The 15335-nt window shown below is 45.6% G+C and overlaps 1 protein-coding gene across 5 annotated transcripts in view; it reads right to left on the reverse strand.

The window, feature by feature from the left end:
* Window positions 1-1750: 1750 nt before the first annotated feature.
* BEST3 (bestrophin 3) overlaps window positions 1751-15335 on the reverse strand; it is a 41602-nt gene continuing 28017 nt past the window's right edge. For 3 of the 5 annotated variants that reach the window (XM_037022625.2, XM_037022624.2, XM_037022622.2), the window contains one exon: window positions 1752-9336. In XM_037022625.2, coding sequence (XP_036878520.1) covers window positions 8397-9336 — 940 coding nt within the window. In that variant the 3' untranslated portion in view covers window positions 1752-8396. Of the gene's footprint in view, window positions 9337-15335 lie in introns of all 5 variants that reach the window. The other 2 variants (XM_017673728.3, XM_037022621.2) reach the window with 2 other exon arrangements.

Below are 15335 nucleotides of genomic sequence, written 5' to 3' on the forward strand. Positions count from 1 at the left end.
AAGCCAGGGCCCAGCAGGAAGAGAGCTCACTGGGTGCCCTTTTCCTTAGGTGAGTGAAACTGGCTTTACAAAATTACATACCCTTTCACCTCCCCTCTCTGTGGAGCTGCCCCCATTATTCTGTGCTCTGTGCCACTTGCCCTGGAGCTGACCTCAGACAGACCCATGTGTCTGCGGTTGATGGCTGGAAATAGCAGGGGGACTCGGGGCTGCCTCTGCCCATGGTGAGTGACAGCCACCTGCTGGGTACTGTGAACAGCAGCTGTGGCTACACAGACCTGAGTGGAGAGGCTCAAGTTCCTCCAGTGGGAATGACAAAGAAATGCATACTGTCCCAGTCTGAGATCTGGCATCCTGCAAGGCCTGCTGCTGCCGGAGTCTGGTCAAGCATGGCCAGTTAGTGCTGGCACTCCCTGGTCTCCAGTGATTTGCACCGTCACCAAGCCAGGGAGAACACTAAGACTGTACAGTCACCCAGAGAGGCAGGTCAGAAAGAGAAAAGAGTACAGGTTTAACATGTCTAGATGTAGCATGGGGCTGCTGGCATTTGTTGTAGGGAATTGAAAGATGATCTGAGACTGTTAACTTTACATCTTCTTTCCCTCTTTGCAGAGTTTAGGGAACTTGCAGTGCTGCAGGTTTACACGGAGCTGGTGATACTTTAGTATAAGAATTGCAAACTCAAGATACCTACCAGGGTCAAAGAGGCAACACTGAGTGAGGCAGGCCCACTGTAGGATGATAAGGAATGGTGGAGACTGTGGTAAGTTGGAGAATCATGGCCAAGCAAGAGCTCTCAGAAAATCAGATTCAGACCACCAGTCACCAGTTTTCCACTGCAGACCAAAGTTATATATGTAACTTTGGCTCAGTCCACTAAATAAAGGAACTAGCTAGTAAATATTATTCTCTTTAACGAGTCATTGAAATTGCTTTAAGTGCTTCTCTGTTGCCCTTTCTCTTCCTGGAAACTGGTACTTCTGGGACACCCCAGTATAAACCCTTGGGGAATGAACACACCGCAGTGACCTTATGTGGAGGTTAGGCCCTACAATCAGCACATAATGAGGAAAATTACCTCATTAAAATTACCACTGAAGCTCTCTTAGGGAGGATCCGTGTTGGCATGTTTATTAATACCTTTCTCAGGAAGCCCACGTGGCTGGATGCTAAAAATTGTTGGAAGTTTCTCAGTGGAACAGCACCTGAAATGGTTGGCTTGTGTTTAGGAGCCAAGTTGAGAAATTCTAGTTTTTATGTCTTTACACACTGAAATCACTCTCAGCACATTGGAACTGAGGCTGGGTGAGAGGAATTTACCCCTTCCATCTCCCACTCCCTCTGAGACTTGTGTTCCCTGGGGAGGAGGGTTTGTGTGAGGAGGGCCTTTTCTTTATACATGTTTACAAGGGCTTCTCTTCCCTTTGCCAAGCTCCCATAGTTGAATTCATCGAAGTCTCACACATTTACTATGATGCCAGCAGCCCGAAGGACACACATGTATACCTCACACATTCACAGAGAAGTAATTGGTGGTCTTGTCCCAGATCCACAGGCCTGTTTTAGGCACTCAAACCACCTTCATTAATGAGAAACTGTAATCCTATATTATACCCCAGAGTTTAAGTTGTTCCACATGAAGAGAAGGACACAAGAACAGGTTTAACTATGGGGAAGAAATAGATGTTTTTATAGATAAATAGGCCCTAGGGTTGGGCTTGCCTTCAGGGAGATGGTATATTTGCTTCATCCCTTATGTGAAGACCTGACTGGCATCCCAGCTCTGCCAGTGATCAGCTCTGTGACAGGCTCACCGTTTCACTTCCCTGAGCCTCGGTTGCCTTGTCTGTGAAGTGGGCATGGCAACTCCTCATGGTTGTTAAAAGAGAATTAAACATGACAGTGTTTGTACAGCACCTACCTACAACTTAAAAAGAGCACCTGGCACATAATAAGTTACTCACTTAATGTTGGCTTCCCCATAGGCTTTGAGGCCAAGTCGGTGAGGCTGGTTAAGTGGTTATGGCAATTGGCTGCTCATCTGTTGTTTTCTAAATCCAGAAATTTCTCTCATATCCTAGGCCATTGTTTTGTGCATGCAGTGTGGAATAGCGGTCAGCAATGAGCTGATGCGGCATGTGCTGAAATCCCTGATGGAAATTTTAACTGATACATTACCTTCAGGAACTTATTTAATGTCTCTTTCTTCCCATACAATGGGTCACAGTACTTTGTGAGGATGGACTGAAATGATAAATGTAAAACACCCATAACACCCCAACTACCCAGTAGGTGTTAATTCTTATCCCTCTTATCCCTTATCCTCTCCCTTATCCCACTCTTTTTTTTGTTTCTTTCTGCCTTTTGGGTCCATTTTCTCAATATTTATCATAATTGTCTCTTCTTCCTCCCCCCATGTATAGAATCTCCAGAAAAGTTATTAGAATCAGCAGTTGAAGGGGATCTGAAGTCACTTATTCTAACCATTAATTTTAGAGTTGAGCAAAATGAAGTCCAAAGTGTCAAATAACTTGATTGAGACCACACAGCTAAGGTTGTGGCCACATCTGATGGAGATTCCCAGGTCTCTCAGCTTCGGATCTAGGTCTATATCTAATTTGGTTTCTCTCCCTTCCTTCCATCCTCCCTCCCTGTTGGGCACTGTCCTAAGCAAGGGGGGTACACTGATTGCATAAGACAGTGAATGGAGCTCACGTCCCAGTGGAAGTGGCATGGCTGCCTCCTCAGACAGGTGGGCAAGTGCCCCACTATACCCATGAGAATGGCGTTACCCATCTGACCTCTGGCAGCTATACCTGCACCTTCTTCTTTGGACGGAAGTAGCAGGATCCTCACAGCCTCTGAATCAGGGCCAGGAGGAGCAAGTTCACAGGGAAGGGAGGTGAATCTGCTTGTGTTCTCACTTTCCTTAGTGATGAAAGTGATTGAATTCTGTTTTTTTTAGGAAACAAATGAGACTGATCCTTTGCTTGCAAAGTGCTTTTCCCCTTGGAGTTTGTAGGGTCCAGTAACCAAAGCAGTAATACATGTTTTGTAAGAACATATAGAAACAAAGGGCTTTACATTAAACAAATTAGAATAGTTGGGAGGGGGAACGGGACTGGGGATGAAAGGAAAGCAACGAACCAATCAGCTCAGCTTCTGAGGGCATTTGTTATTGACACAGCCCTGCAGAGGAGTGACAGGTCAGGCAGGTGGGCAGAAGGGCGCAACTCCCACCCACCCACCTTCAGCTGAACACCCGACCCCGATAATGCTTCATATTTGATGGATGACTATGAGTAGAAGTCCAGCTGGTGACATCATCCGAGACAGTGCCAGTTCCCTGCTGTACTCTCTTGGAGGTGCTTGGCCCGCAGGGAGGAGATAGACTGATCCTACCCACCATAACTATTTCCTTCTAAAAAATTCCTTCTGTAAAAAATAAAATGCTGAATTATTTCTCAAGAAGGTATGGTTTATTGGTTTGGTCCTAAGTAAGACTATATAAAGGCTGACACTGGGTAAGATGGCTCTCCATTGTCTAGCAGCTTATTGGCGCAAGTTCTTGTACAATATTTGGTATATGATTGTTACCTTTTATGTAAGCTACACTCTTAGGCTTACAAAGGTGCTGAACTACTCTTGCTGTAAGAGCCATCCCAGGAGATCTCTGAGGGTGCACCTCTGGGCTCACATCCTGTTTTTCTGGATGTGGCCAATCAGATCCTTTTAGCATCAGGGAGAAATGGCGGTTAGCTCACAGCCTGGGCACAGAATAGGAATCTAGCCAGTTTCTGGGTTCCCTTGTTCCCTTCTAGTTTTTTTCTCTCTTATTTCTCTTCATTGATTTCCTGGGTGCTTGTCTCATTTTTACTTTTTTTATTGGCCTGAATCAGGTCCCCAGCTCGGTATTTGGGGCCCAGTAGTTGTGGTGGGGTCTTGCAGGATATCAAGCAGCACCCCTGGCCTCTACCTGCTAGATGCCAGTCACAGTCCCCAGTGTGACAACCCAAAATGTCCCCTGAGCACTGCCAACCTAGACAAACAACCTGGGGCACAGTGGCATTTCTGCACAAAATCTATTTTAGAAATGCTTTTACTTGTTTTTAGGATACAAGATACAATATTCCCTTCACTCACTCTTTTGGGGAAATGTTTAAAACTTGAAGCTCAGTGAAGTGGTTCCAGGAAATAATCTGGCCGAATCTACCTGTGGTGAAAGGGGGGCTTGGGCCTATTTTCTGCATTAGTTCTGAAACAAAACCAAACAGAACACAGAACTCAATCTTCAGTCTGCGTAAATTGAGTAATCAGGGCAAGTATGGTTTCATGCTCTACTTTCCAGGGTATTTGCTTCCTTTTTCCACCTGCCTTGGCCAGGGGGGACCTGGCCACACACAGCAGAGGGGCAGCAGGGAGAGTGGAGTTTGGGCAGAAGCAAATGCTCGCTGGGGTCCTGCGTCTTAAGCTCTGGCTTCCGGGTTTTCTAAGATTTTCAGTAAGAGAATGATCCTGGCATTCTGAAATTGTTTCTTTTGACTCAATGGCCATTTCAGTGGGAAAGACTGTCCTAAAAACCAGGGTTCATAGAACTAAGGAAACAGCGGGTGAAGGGACTGAGGATGTTCCTGAGATAGTTCAAGAGGAAGAAATGAGGAAACTCCTTGGCTGTTACTGTTGATACTCTGCACCCCAGGAAATGCTTGCCGTGGATTCTGTCGGCGATGGTGGTGACGATGAGGGAAGGACGGGAGAAACTGGATTTGAATTTGGCTTTTGCTTGGGAATTTTTACAGCTGTAGTTGTTCCTAATCAGTGGCCGTAGGAGCAAGTTTAGGAAGATCAGACACCCTAAGAGGGTCTTCTGACTTTGAGCCAGGAGTGCTAATCCCCTAGAATTATAGCGGAAGGAGGAAGAGCAATTCATTTTTCTCTCATTCCATATTTTGATTGAGGAGATTGATACATATATACCAGGTTTGGGGAGGAGCTGGTCACCATGGGGGATGAGACCTGGGATATGGTGAGAGACGAGGGAATGATGGAAAATGCTAGAGAGAAGGAAGAGGTGGCAGATCCTCAGAAACAGATGAAAGAGCATACAAAATAAGGCCAAAAGAGAAATGACAAGCTTTTTGAATGAAAGAGGCAGCAGTCCTGGAGAATAAGGGGATCCTGCAAGCAGATGACTGAAGGGGAGGGCATGAGTTCTTCTCCTGCAGCTGGGGTGAGGCCGGAGATGATCCATCCCAGTCATGCTGTCCCCCAGACAGTGTGAACTGGGGCCCCAGCCCAGCCTTTCCACATCAACACCTTTGAGCTTCCTAATGGCCAGGGAGCTGGTGCAGAGGAAAGCCCATTTCACACATGAGCAGATGAGATTCAGAGGGACGAGGCCTTGTTCAAGTTCATAAAGCTGCTTGGAGGGAAGTCACAGGCTGGTTTTGTAGTCCTTGCTGTTATGCCCCATGGCTGCCTGGGCTCAGCAAGTTCTTGGGGAGCAGAGTTTATGAAGAAAAGGCCTGAGAATAATGACTGAGGATTGACTTAATTTCTCTGGAGAAAAAGCCAGAGGGGGAAAACACTGAAAAAGAGGATGTATGTTTAAGGGAGTCTTTTCTTTAATGGTAAAGTTACCATTTCTCTATTCCATTTAAAATATGTTTTCCATAGTTTAGCTGAGCTGGGCTGAAAGTGGATGCCTGGAGTGGGAGTGGTGGTGAGCCAGGAAGCACACAGGACATTTACAGATGCAGAGAGAAGAGCCTTCGTTGTTTTGTGGGGGGCCAGTCATCCCCCAAATTCTTGGATGTCTGAGAAAAAGCTTGTGGGCCTTTGCTTTTCCTGACCTGTGGACGCTGGTGTCAGGGCAGAGTTGTCCCTAGTGGGCAGAGAGAGCTTGCAGCAAATAGGGGTCAGCTTCTTTGTACCTTCTGGCTTTTGGATTACATCTCATGCAGAACAGAGCCTGTCCTTGCAATGAACAAGCCACCAGGTCATGGGACCATTCATCCAGGGGTAGAAGTTTCCAGAGCTCAGGAGAAAATGGGCCAGGCAGGCAATGAAATCAGGCACCTGGGAAGAAAGCATTTTGTTTTAGCATTTGGTCTATGTTGGGTAAAAACTCATTTTCAAATAACTAGAGAATATCTTCTTGTGAGCTGGGCAATTGCTGGCTTGAATTTATAGCTGAATTGAACCACAGGGGCTCATTGAACAAGTCATTATTCATTTCTCAGTGCAGGGAGGAAATGGGAGGCCACCTTAGATTTTGATGAAATATTGAGGAACTTAAATAAATTTCTGGACAAAGGTGCCTAAGGAATGGATGGTAGCAGAGGTACATGGACACTCTCTTGGTCCTCCACAAATGTATGATTCTACTTGTGTACCATTTCTCACTTGGACTTAGGAACACAAACTGATTATATTTCAAAAGCAGCTAAGTAGAAAAGTATTTGAATCCGAGCAGTAGATAAAACTGAAGAGAACAGAGGACTTAGGCTGAAACAGCCAAGAACATAGCACAGGAGGCAGGGGGAGGCTAGGGGGCCTGCCTTTCAGCATTTTATACTGAGCTTCATGGTACCATCTGTATGGAAGGCTTTGAGAAAACCAGTGTCTTCCCACAGGCTCGCACCTTTGCAGAGAACCATCAGGGTACAGCATTTCTTCCAATAAGATTTCCTCTTAGTTTCTTTGAGAAACAATAGTTCAAGTAAATATTGCAGCTGGGATGGTTCATTGGATGCGATATCTGTAAACATGTGCTGATTATAACATTGCGTAACAGGAGGAGTATGCAGGAGGGAGGGAGAGGCCCTGCCAATTTTCTTTGGTCAGAAAATTTGAGAGAACTGTGTTTGGGCTCAAAGGTGGAGCAGTGCCCTCCTGTGCACATAAGAGGCGCAGGCAGACCCAAACAGGGAGGACACAGAGGGGCCTCCAGACTGGAGAGGTTTAGGCATGGCTCCCTTGGGGGTAGGGTTCCGGGCAGACTACTGGCCAAGTCAAGGCCTGACACACAGTCCAGTGAGAGGGCTTGCTGGCTCAGAGTGAGGGCTCTTGAGTCCCAAGCCTGGGTTTGAATCTGGGCTCTGCCACTTCTTGGCTATGTGGTTCTAGTCACAATGCTGTACTTCTCCAAAGGCCATATTCTTCCTCTTTAAAATGGAGGTATGAGGACATCAACTTGTAGGATTCCTGTGACGATTAGTGAGATCATCTGTGAGCATCACACACTGCTGCCTGGAACTGTGAGCACTCAAAAATGTCAGCAATTAAGGTTATTTTATTTCTGAGGCCAGAGCTGCATCACATGACAGGGATTGAGCAACACTCACAAGGTGAAGTTGGAAGGCCTCAGTAAACAGCTGCTGCCCCAAGAACTCTCAGAGGGAGCTGTGAGCGTCCCATCTGCATTGTGCAGCCCTGGGCCCCTTCTCCTCCCAGCTCCAATATCCTACCTCGACCCAGACAACATGGCAGATGCAGGAAATGGTCCCATGCTGTGACCTTGGGAGTTTTGCTCTAAGAGTTTGAGTTAAACGCATTCAAGCCTCATTATTCTTTGGTTCCATGTCCTCTTGACTTCATGTTTCCCCAGGGTTCAAGACTAAAGGGTGGATGCAGGAAGGTAGAGCAACAGCTGCGGAGCACATGGTGGGGCCCATCAGCTCCCAGCCCCTTCTGTGAGCGGGACGGCAGGTGCGGCTGGTTTGCCAGCTTTGACTCCTCTGCAGGGCCCTTCCCGATGGCTCATATTTGAAAACCATGGTAAGAAGTAGGCAACGGAGTTGGCAAGAGAAAATACTGTAAGCTGAAAGGCCGGGCAGGTTAGAGTAGCAGGAAGGACAGAAGGATGAGAGAATAGAGGGAGAAGAGAGCATAGTGAAGTCTTGAAAGTAGAAAATGAAATTGAGGATAGGTGGAGCTTCCAGATGCAGAGAAAGCTTAAATATTAGGAAGTGACAGTAGCTATAAAAATGGGAGTGCGAATGGCTAGACAGCCTCAAAGAATCGTAATGAGGATGGGGCTTTTGAGGCATTACATGATCCACCTCCCTGTCTCTGATTGAAGGAAAAAAAAAAGCAAGGGGAAGAGACTCCTTTGTCTCCCTGTTGGCAAAGCTAAGGGATTAGACTATGGGCCTATGGAGGCTGATTCTAGAGCTAATGGTCTATATCACTATGGTCTATGTAACTTCCATGGAAGTTACTTTGGGATGGATGACATGAATGTGTTTGATTTTCTCAGTTCTCCAAAGTCAGGATCTTAATGCCCTTCAAAGTTTTGAGTAGCTTGTACACTATGATGGTTTTTTAAAAAAATTGCCAGTCTCCAGTCATATTATATAACTAATGCGTAACTTCTGGGAAAGTATGAATCTGGGCTAGAACCAGGTCCTGGAACTTTCTGGCGTTCCTTGGGGTGATTCCTCTGTTTGCTCATTGTTAAAATCGATGATGTCTGTTTCCTTGGTGTCCAGGTTTTCCAGTAAATACAGCACATGGGGAGAGACTTGAGAGCCAGCCACTGGGTTGATTCCCCTGGTGTCTGGGGATGTTTCTGTGTCAAGTAAAAGAACCGGCTGAGGACTTAGGGGATCTGGACTTAGGCCCGCCTGGGAGGTGCGGTGGGGCCCCAGGATCCCTGGGCCGCTCCACCTTGTCCAGAACTTGTTATCGTCATTAGGGTCTTCCTCAGAGGCTAAAAGGGGGGTGTTTCTCTCAGCTTTGGCTGGAACACCCTGGGGACTGCTCTCCCTAGGAGGTGTCCCTTTTTCTGAGGGGAACAGGATGGGTCCCCCCGGGTCCTCCTGCTGCCCAGGACCGCTTGGCTGAACCCCAGTGAACTCGGAGCTCTGGACGGAGGCAGTGGAGCCATGAGATATGGGCTCTGCGGCTTCCGCCGCTGTGATGAGGACCTCGGGGACCTGCGGCATTTTGGAGAGGGAGGCCCTCACGCTGGACTGCGGGGTCAGGCTCTGTAAAGTGCTGGTCCGGCTGGCCTCCCTGATCGTGGACAGCTCGCCCAGGCTGCAGTATTGCTTGGGGCTCCCCTCTGGGGAGGAGAACTGCTTCCGCGTGGCTGCGGCACGGTGGGGGCTTCTGCAGGGCACGTCCAGCAGATCCTGGGCGGCGCTGAGGTCACTTGGGGGAAAGAACATGGAGCTGTCACTGGCCTGCCTCCCGTAGCTTCTCCTCCTGGGCATGGGGGTCTGTTCGTGGACGCTCAGGAACCTCTTGACCCTTCCTATCACGGAGTGGCGATGGCCGTGCTTCTCATAGTCGCACAGCCACTCCTCGCCGGGAAAGTCAGACCCAGACAGCCTGAAACACACAATGGCAAAATGCAGGCGGTGCAGCGTCAGAGTCTCCAAGGTGGGGACTGAGTTTTGCATTGTTCACATTACAGATTTTGAAATGGAGTGGGGGAGGGGGGCTTTAACGCGAGACAGTCTAGCAGAGGTTCTCAAACTCTGGCCACAAGGTCTCTTTTAAGCTCTAAAAAATATTAAGTATCCCCAAAGAGATTTGGGTTATAGCTAATGCTACTTGCTGTGTTAGAAATGATAATTTGGAATATAAAAAAACCCAAGAGTGTACAAGCACACTATACATTCCATTAACTAAGTGGTGACATCATCACATAACATGTAGCCTCTGGAAAATTCTGCTGTACACTCATGAAAGGGTGAGAATGAAAAAGACAACATTGTAGTGTTACTATGAAAATAGTTTTTGTCTTAAGGATTTGGGTCTTAGGGTCTTGGGTCTTAGGGATTCCCAGAAGCCCGCAGACTGCACTTGGAGAATCATGAGCTAGAGGCTTGACATAAAAAAAAAAAAAAAGGTCTGTGTTTTCTTTCCCTTTTTACAGATGAACTGAGGTAATGAATTTAGGACCTATAAACCCCCCAAAACAATGGATCATGGCTGAATTCAAGACAATGCAAATAACAGCTACCTTGACTGAGCACCTCCCATATGTGAATGCATTTAATTACTCCAGTAATTGTGTGCATTGGTATTATTATTATTCACACTTTATGGATGAGGAAAGTGAGACCCTAAGGGATTCAGTAAGGCCTTGTAGTTGAAACAGAGCCAACCCTAGAAGTCTGACTCCAGAGCCTTTGTTCTTAATCCCTTAATCCATGTAAAGTCTGCTTCTGGGTGTCAAGTGATGAGGTGGAGCCCAGGGGTGGAATAATGACTGCAATACAGGCCTTGCCCAGAGGTAACTTGTTGACACAGTCCATGCTTTGCATTTCTGCCCACTCACTTGGGGTTAAGGTAGGAGAAGCTGGACCCTGTGGAAAGAGTATACCCTTTGGGGTGGTGTGGACTTGCAATGTGGTCCGGCTCCCCTCGTGATTAAGTTGATGGATACTGCTAAGAATTTCCTGCTGATTTTTTAACAGTTAAGGCATAATGAAAATAATCCTACCACTTGGAATCTTCTCCTTCAAGGCTAGAATAAAATGGACAACTGAGAGAATGGTACGGTCTGCATCTGCCTCCCATGACATGGTTTTTTGTCTCACATCTCTGTGGATTTACAGGCTTAATGCGGTTAATGAACTGCTGACAGTGTTGCCTTTGAACTACAGATGCTCACACTGGCTCTGGGAGCAGCGGTGATCAGCCTTCCCAGTCCAGTATCATACTGATGCCCATGGTGACATGGTGCTTGAACTTGGCCAGGGGCATTTTATGTGCCATAAAGTAAAAAGTTGGGAGAGCATAATATTGGTGTAACATGAAAGGGCAATGCAAACAGCTTGAGAAAACGTTTCTCGTGTTTATGAATAAAAGATGACTGATTGAGATGATTAAGTGCCTAAATGCCCCAGACAGCATCCAGTTACAACCCTGTGTGATTATTCTAAAGCCCCAGCAGTGCCCTTGGACACCAGATAGCTTCCTGGCCCACCCTCCGCTGTGCACGGCTCAGGTTCTCTTACACTGACTTGAGAAATGCAGACTCGTGCTTCAGTGGCCTCAGGGACCCTGCCTGTTGGATTTCATTAGGTCAAGTCTCAGTCACACTTTAGGAGTCTGGTTACGGAGGACACTGGAGGAGCAACAAGCACAGTTTTCACTAAGATTGCCACGTTAGAGGTGTCCTGGGACTCTGAGATGGGGCTGGCAAATCTCTCTTTAAGTGACAGTCCTCTGTCCTCCATTTGGGATCTTGACTTTTTATTTGGGATTTGTCTTTTTTAACTATTTCTAAACCACACAACCTTGTCAGAATGACAAAGTCCTCTAGGAAAAAAATGTTTGTATCATTATTTCTTCAAACCTTCGTGAATCCTAAGGAAAAAACTTTCTAACTATGCACCAATGTGGTGGATATACATTTGACTGGGGCAAGAGGCCCAAATCCCTGAATCCCAAATGGAGAAAAGCAGACCAGTTGCAAAGAGCAAACTGCAAAGGGCTCTTGCTAATGTTCTACTGATTCACCAGCTGACATGGGGCTGGGCTGCCAGTGAGACCCTACTTCACTTTCCTGCCGCATGAGACTATGGTGTGGACGCATGACATTTACCCACTTACCCAATTAAATTTATTGAGCATCTATCATGAACAAATTTGTTACATTAAGTACTAGGTAACATAACTGAAAAGGCATGTATATACATAGCTAAATTTGGGGCAAAATAAGTTTTTGAGCTGGCCTTTGACATTGAGTAGGAATTGTAGGCAGAGAAGGGTAGGGTATTCTGGGTGGAAGAAGTGACTTGAGCAAATAAGGAGACTTGAGGATGATCGTGAGGAATGGGAAATACTTAAGTTTGTGTTAAACACAGTCACCAGGCATCAAGCTGGAAAGGTAGCCTTGGACTGTGTTATGAAGAGTCTTATATACCAGGTTGAGGGATTTAGAGATTATTCCCCAGGCTCTGGGCAGCTATGGGTTGTCTTTATGATTGGAGGGCATAACTAGAGTTTTGTCCCTTGGTAGCAGTGTCCAAGCTGGAACACCTACATGGAAGGCAACGTTGATGAGTATTGTCACCTAGAAATGCTCTGGCTGAGAAACATGATGTGGCTCATTCCACACCATCAGTCAAAAAGACCCGTGTGCGGGATTTTGGAAGAGCAGTTGGGGGTCTGTGGTCTGGCAGGCAGGTTTTTGAATCTCATGCCCAAGTAGCAAAGGAAGTCTTTCATTATGGTCTTTGTGCTATCAAAGAGCAGCAGTGAAGCCCCTGCAGGGGAAGCCAATGACTTTTCTTCCAAATGTTTCCATAACGGAAGGTTTCATTGCCAACATGCCATGCCCATCTCCTTTCTCTCCTTTGCCTGTGGTCATGGTGCCCAGTAAGATAGCGAAACTGTGGCTTAAGAACAAAATGGTTTAAAGCTTGGAGCATACAGAATTGAATATGTTAAAAAGATTCTTTATTTCCCAATTCAGAGGCTTGGATGTAGCTTTTAATTCCTTTTAGACTTTCTGCTCCTCTGTATTTGATTTTTAAAGTGTACTTGTAGTATAGGGTTAGTACAATCCTGAGCACTAAATATAACACCACTTAAAATGTCCCAGTACAATTATAGCAAAAATATTATATGATAGAATGTAAGCAGCCTCATTATATTACTCTGTATTAGAGAATGTCAGCTGAGAAAGCTAGGTCTTATGTTCTGGAATTCACTTGAACTGAGACAGACAGGTAATTAGAGACAGGAGGACATTCATGGAAAGTGCCATGCAGTCATTAGTCTCCAGAATACGGAATTTGAGATTTGCGTCTGTGGTGAGGAAAATGGTTTATTCGGGGAGCTTGCAGAGCCAGGATTGCTGCCCAGGCTGACACTAACTAGCTGTGTGACCTTAGGAGATCCACTTAACCTCTCTGCGACTTGGCATCATACTTGGTAAAGTAGTGGACAACGATACCTGCTCTACCTGCCTTGCAGACTGTGGGGAGTTCAAAAGAAGTAACATGTGGAAAAGCTCTGATGAGTAGAAGATATAAAAAGGACTCTCTCAATGGCTGGTACACTCTCAGAGGTGGTTCCCAAATTACCTTTGACTTCTTGCTCATGGCTGGAGGATATGATAGTGTCTGCCTCAAGGTCATTCCCTTTTCTCCTTCAAGAGTGTCTTTTTAAAATGTTACTATACCTCTGAGCTGCCACCTAACAACTAATGTTAGAAGGGACGATTTTAACAGTCACTTAATGGTTAGACTTGGGGCCCTGTGTGAATAGAGAGGAAATGTAAGGATAGGAGGAAGCCCGGTTGAGAGAAGGAAAAGAGGGCCTCTCAGGTGGTGGAATTGCCCTGACTTTGCCTCTCACAGTTTTGTTGTGCCATTTGCATACATTGCCAAATCCTGCAGTCAGCATTTGTTGCACAATATAAATCATGAATACAGAAAAAATGAGAAAGATTGTTGCCATGTATTGGGATTTTTAAAGGGAGGACATGAGCAGGAGAGGGAGAAAGAATAGGTATGTGAAGCTAGTCAGACTAGCTGGTTCTTGCTGACTGTAGAAAGAGGGAGAGCATGCGTGGTTTCTACAGGTCAGACTGACATCAGGAGTGGGATGTATTCTTGTTTTAATTGCAAGTGGTAAAGGAAAAACAACCCCAATTTTCAAAATACCTATTGAACACCTATAAAGTGGTCAGCCTGACAATCTCCCTTGCTAGTGACAGGTAACAGAGGGCAGAGACAGCAGTGATTCAACTAAAGCCCCCTGGAAAGATGCGCGGGCTGGTCAGAGGTGCAGAAGAACACTTCCTGTCTGCTGTGGCCATAACAAAGGAGAGGCAGGGAACCCATCTGCTGGAGATATGTCCAGACTTCCAGACTTTCTGGGATGTGTCTGATATGGACAGATCAAAACATCCCTGAAGACCTGAAAGGTTAATGCAGTGTTCTTAAAGCAAGCTTTTTTGCAAAGCAACCCCTTCTCATGAGTGTGATCAGGTAAATAAAAATAGAGCTTCAAAAGGCTGAAGGAGAAACTGGATGATGGGTGCCCCCTCTCTTCCTCTGTACACCTCACTACCCTTTATTGGAAGATGTACAATGTGATGATTTGGCACACTATCTATTATGAAATGCTTACTACAATACGGTTAATTAGCATCACCACCTCACATAGTTTCTGTTGTGCCACTTTTAAGGTGGTGTTTTGGCAGTTTAAATTTGAATAATAAGAGGTTATTTTAAAAGGACCAAAATGAGGAGTTTAGGAAAATAATATTTAATATGATGAGTTCTACTACTCATGTGAAATTTACTATGTTCAAATGGCTGGTGTACACAAAGTCAGGTGGCTGCCTTGGAGGGAGCCGAAATTTGCCTGAAAATCAGGACAGAGGCACACATGGAGGAGCATTTATTCATGGGAGCAAAGTGAAATGTACTCTTCAAACCCATTAGGGGTGAATGCTGTTAGTTTTAACCTTCTGCACTGCAGAGTCACCATCAAAGCTGTAGCCAAGGATTTATAAGGTGGACAAGGTAACCCTCAGACTGAGCTTGGAGGTGGGGGGCCGAGCATTGTGAGGAGAATCCAGTGGATGGGAGGTGGTGTCCACCAGCCCTCCTCTCTGCTCCTTCCAGACAGCTTCAAGTAGCTGACGTCAGGGACATCATGCTTAGCCCAGGGAGCTGCATGCAGGGCCAGGAACTCTCCTCACTGTGAAGTTTGGCTCAGGCATTAAGGCAAACCTATTAAAGAGGCACATGAGCTGCATGTAACCATTCTCATCATGTTGATCTGGCTTCTGCTAGCTGACGAAAAAGGGATTGTGGCCCAGTTCAGTTGAAGTCCCCTGTTTTTCAATACTGTTGCATTCTACAGGAATTTTGTTAGAAAAGGAAATTAAACCATCTGTACATCTCATACCATTTAGGAGGTGGAAACTGTGGGCCAGTGGTGACCCCATGTCAGCATATGAAAAAATTCCTGTGTAAGTACTAAAATGATAAACTTAATGCACATTTATCTCCTTGGACAGTTCTGTCTTTCCTTCCTTTCTAATGCATTAAGTGAAAATCAATGTTCCAAGGATACATTTTTATTGAAATTAGTGATGCAAAATTTGAGGTATTTTTGGTTGTTTATAACACAAGCATGCAAAAATGTATATCAGATTATGTATTTTCTTGTAAAGCTAAAATATTTGAATATAATTGGCTAAGAAAGGATTGCTGAATAAAACATCCATCTAGAAGTGTATTTAACTACACTTCAATAAATCTTTGTTTGCTAAAATACATGTTTTGTTATATTTGAGCCAATACCACTAGGAGTAATTCTGACCATACTGGACCATCTTAAATGTCTTGTGCACA

The sequence above is a fragment of the Manis javanica genome, chromosome 10 (genome assembly GCF_040802235.1).
Source record: "Manis javanica isolate MJ-LG chromosome 10, MJ_LKY, whole genome shotgun sequence".
Classification (NCBI taxonomy): Eukaryota; Metazoa; Chordata; class Mammalia; order Pholidota; family Manidae; genus Manis; species Manis javanica.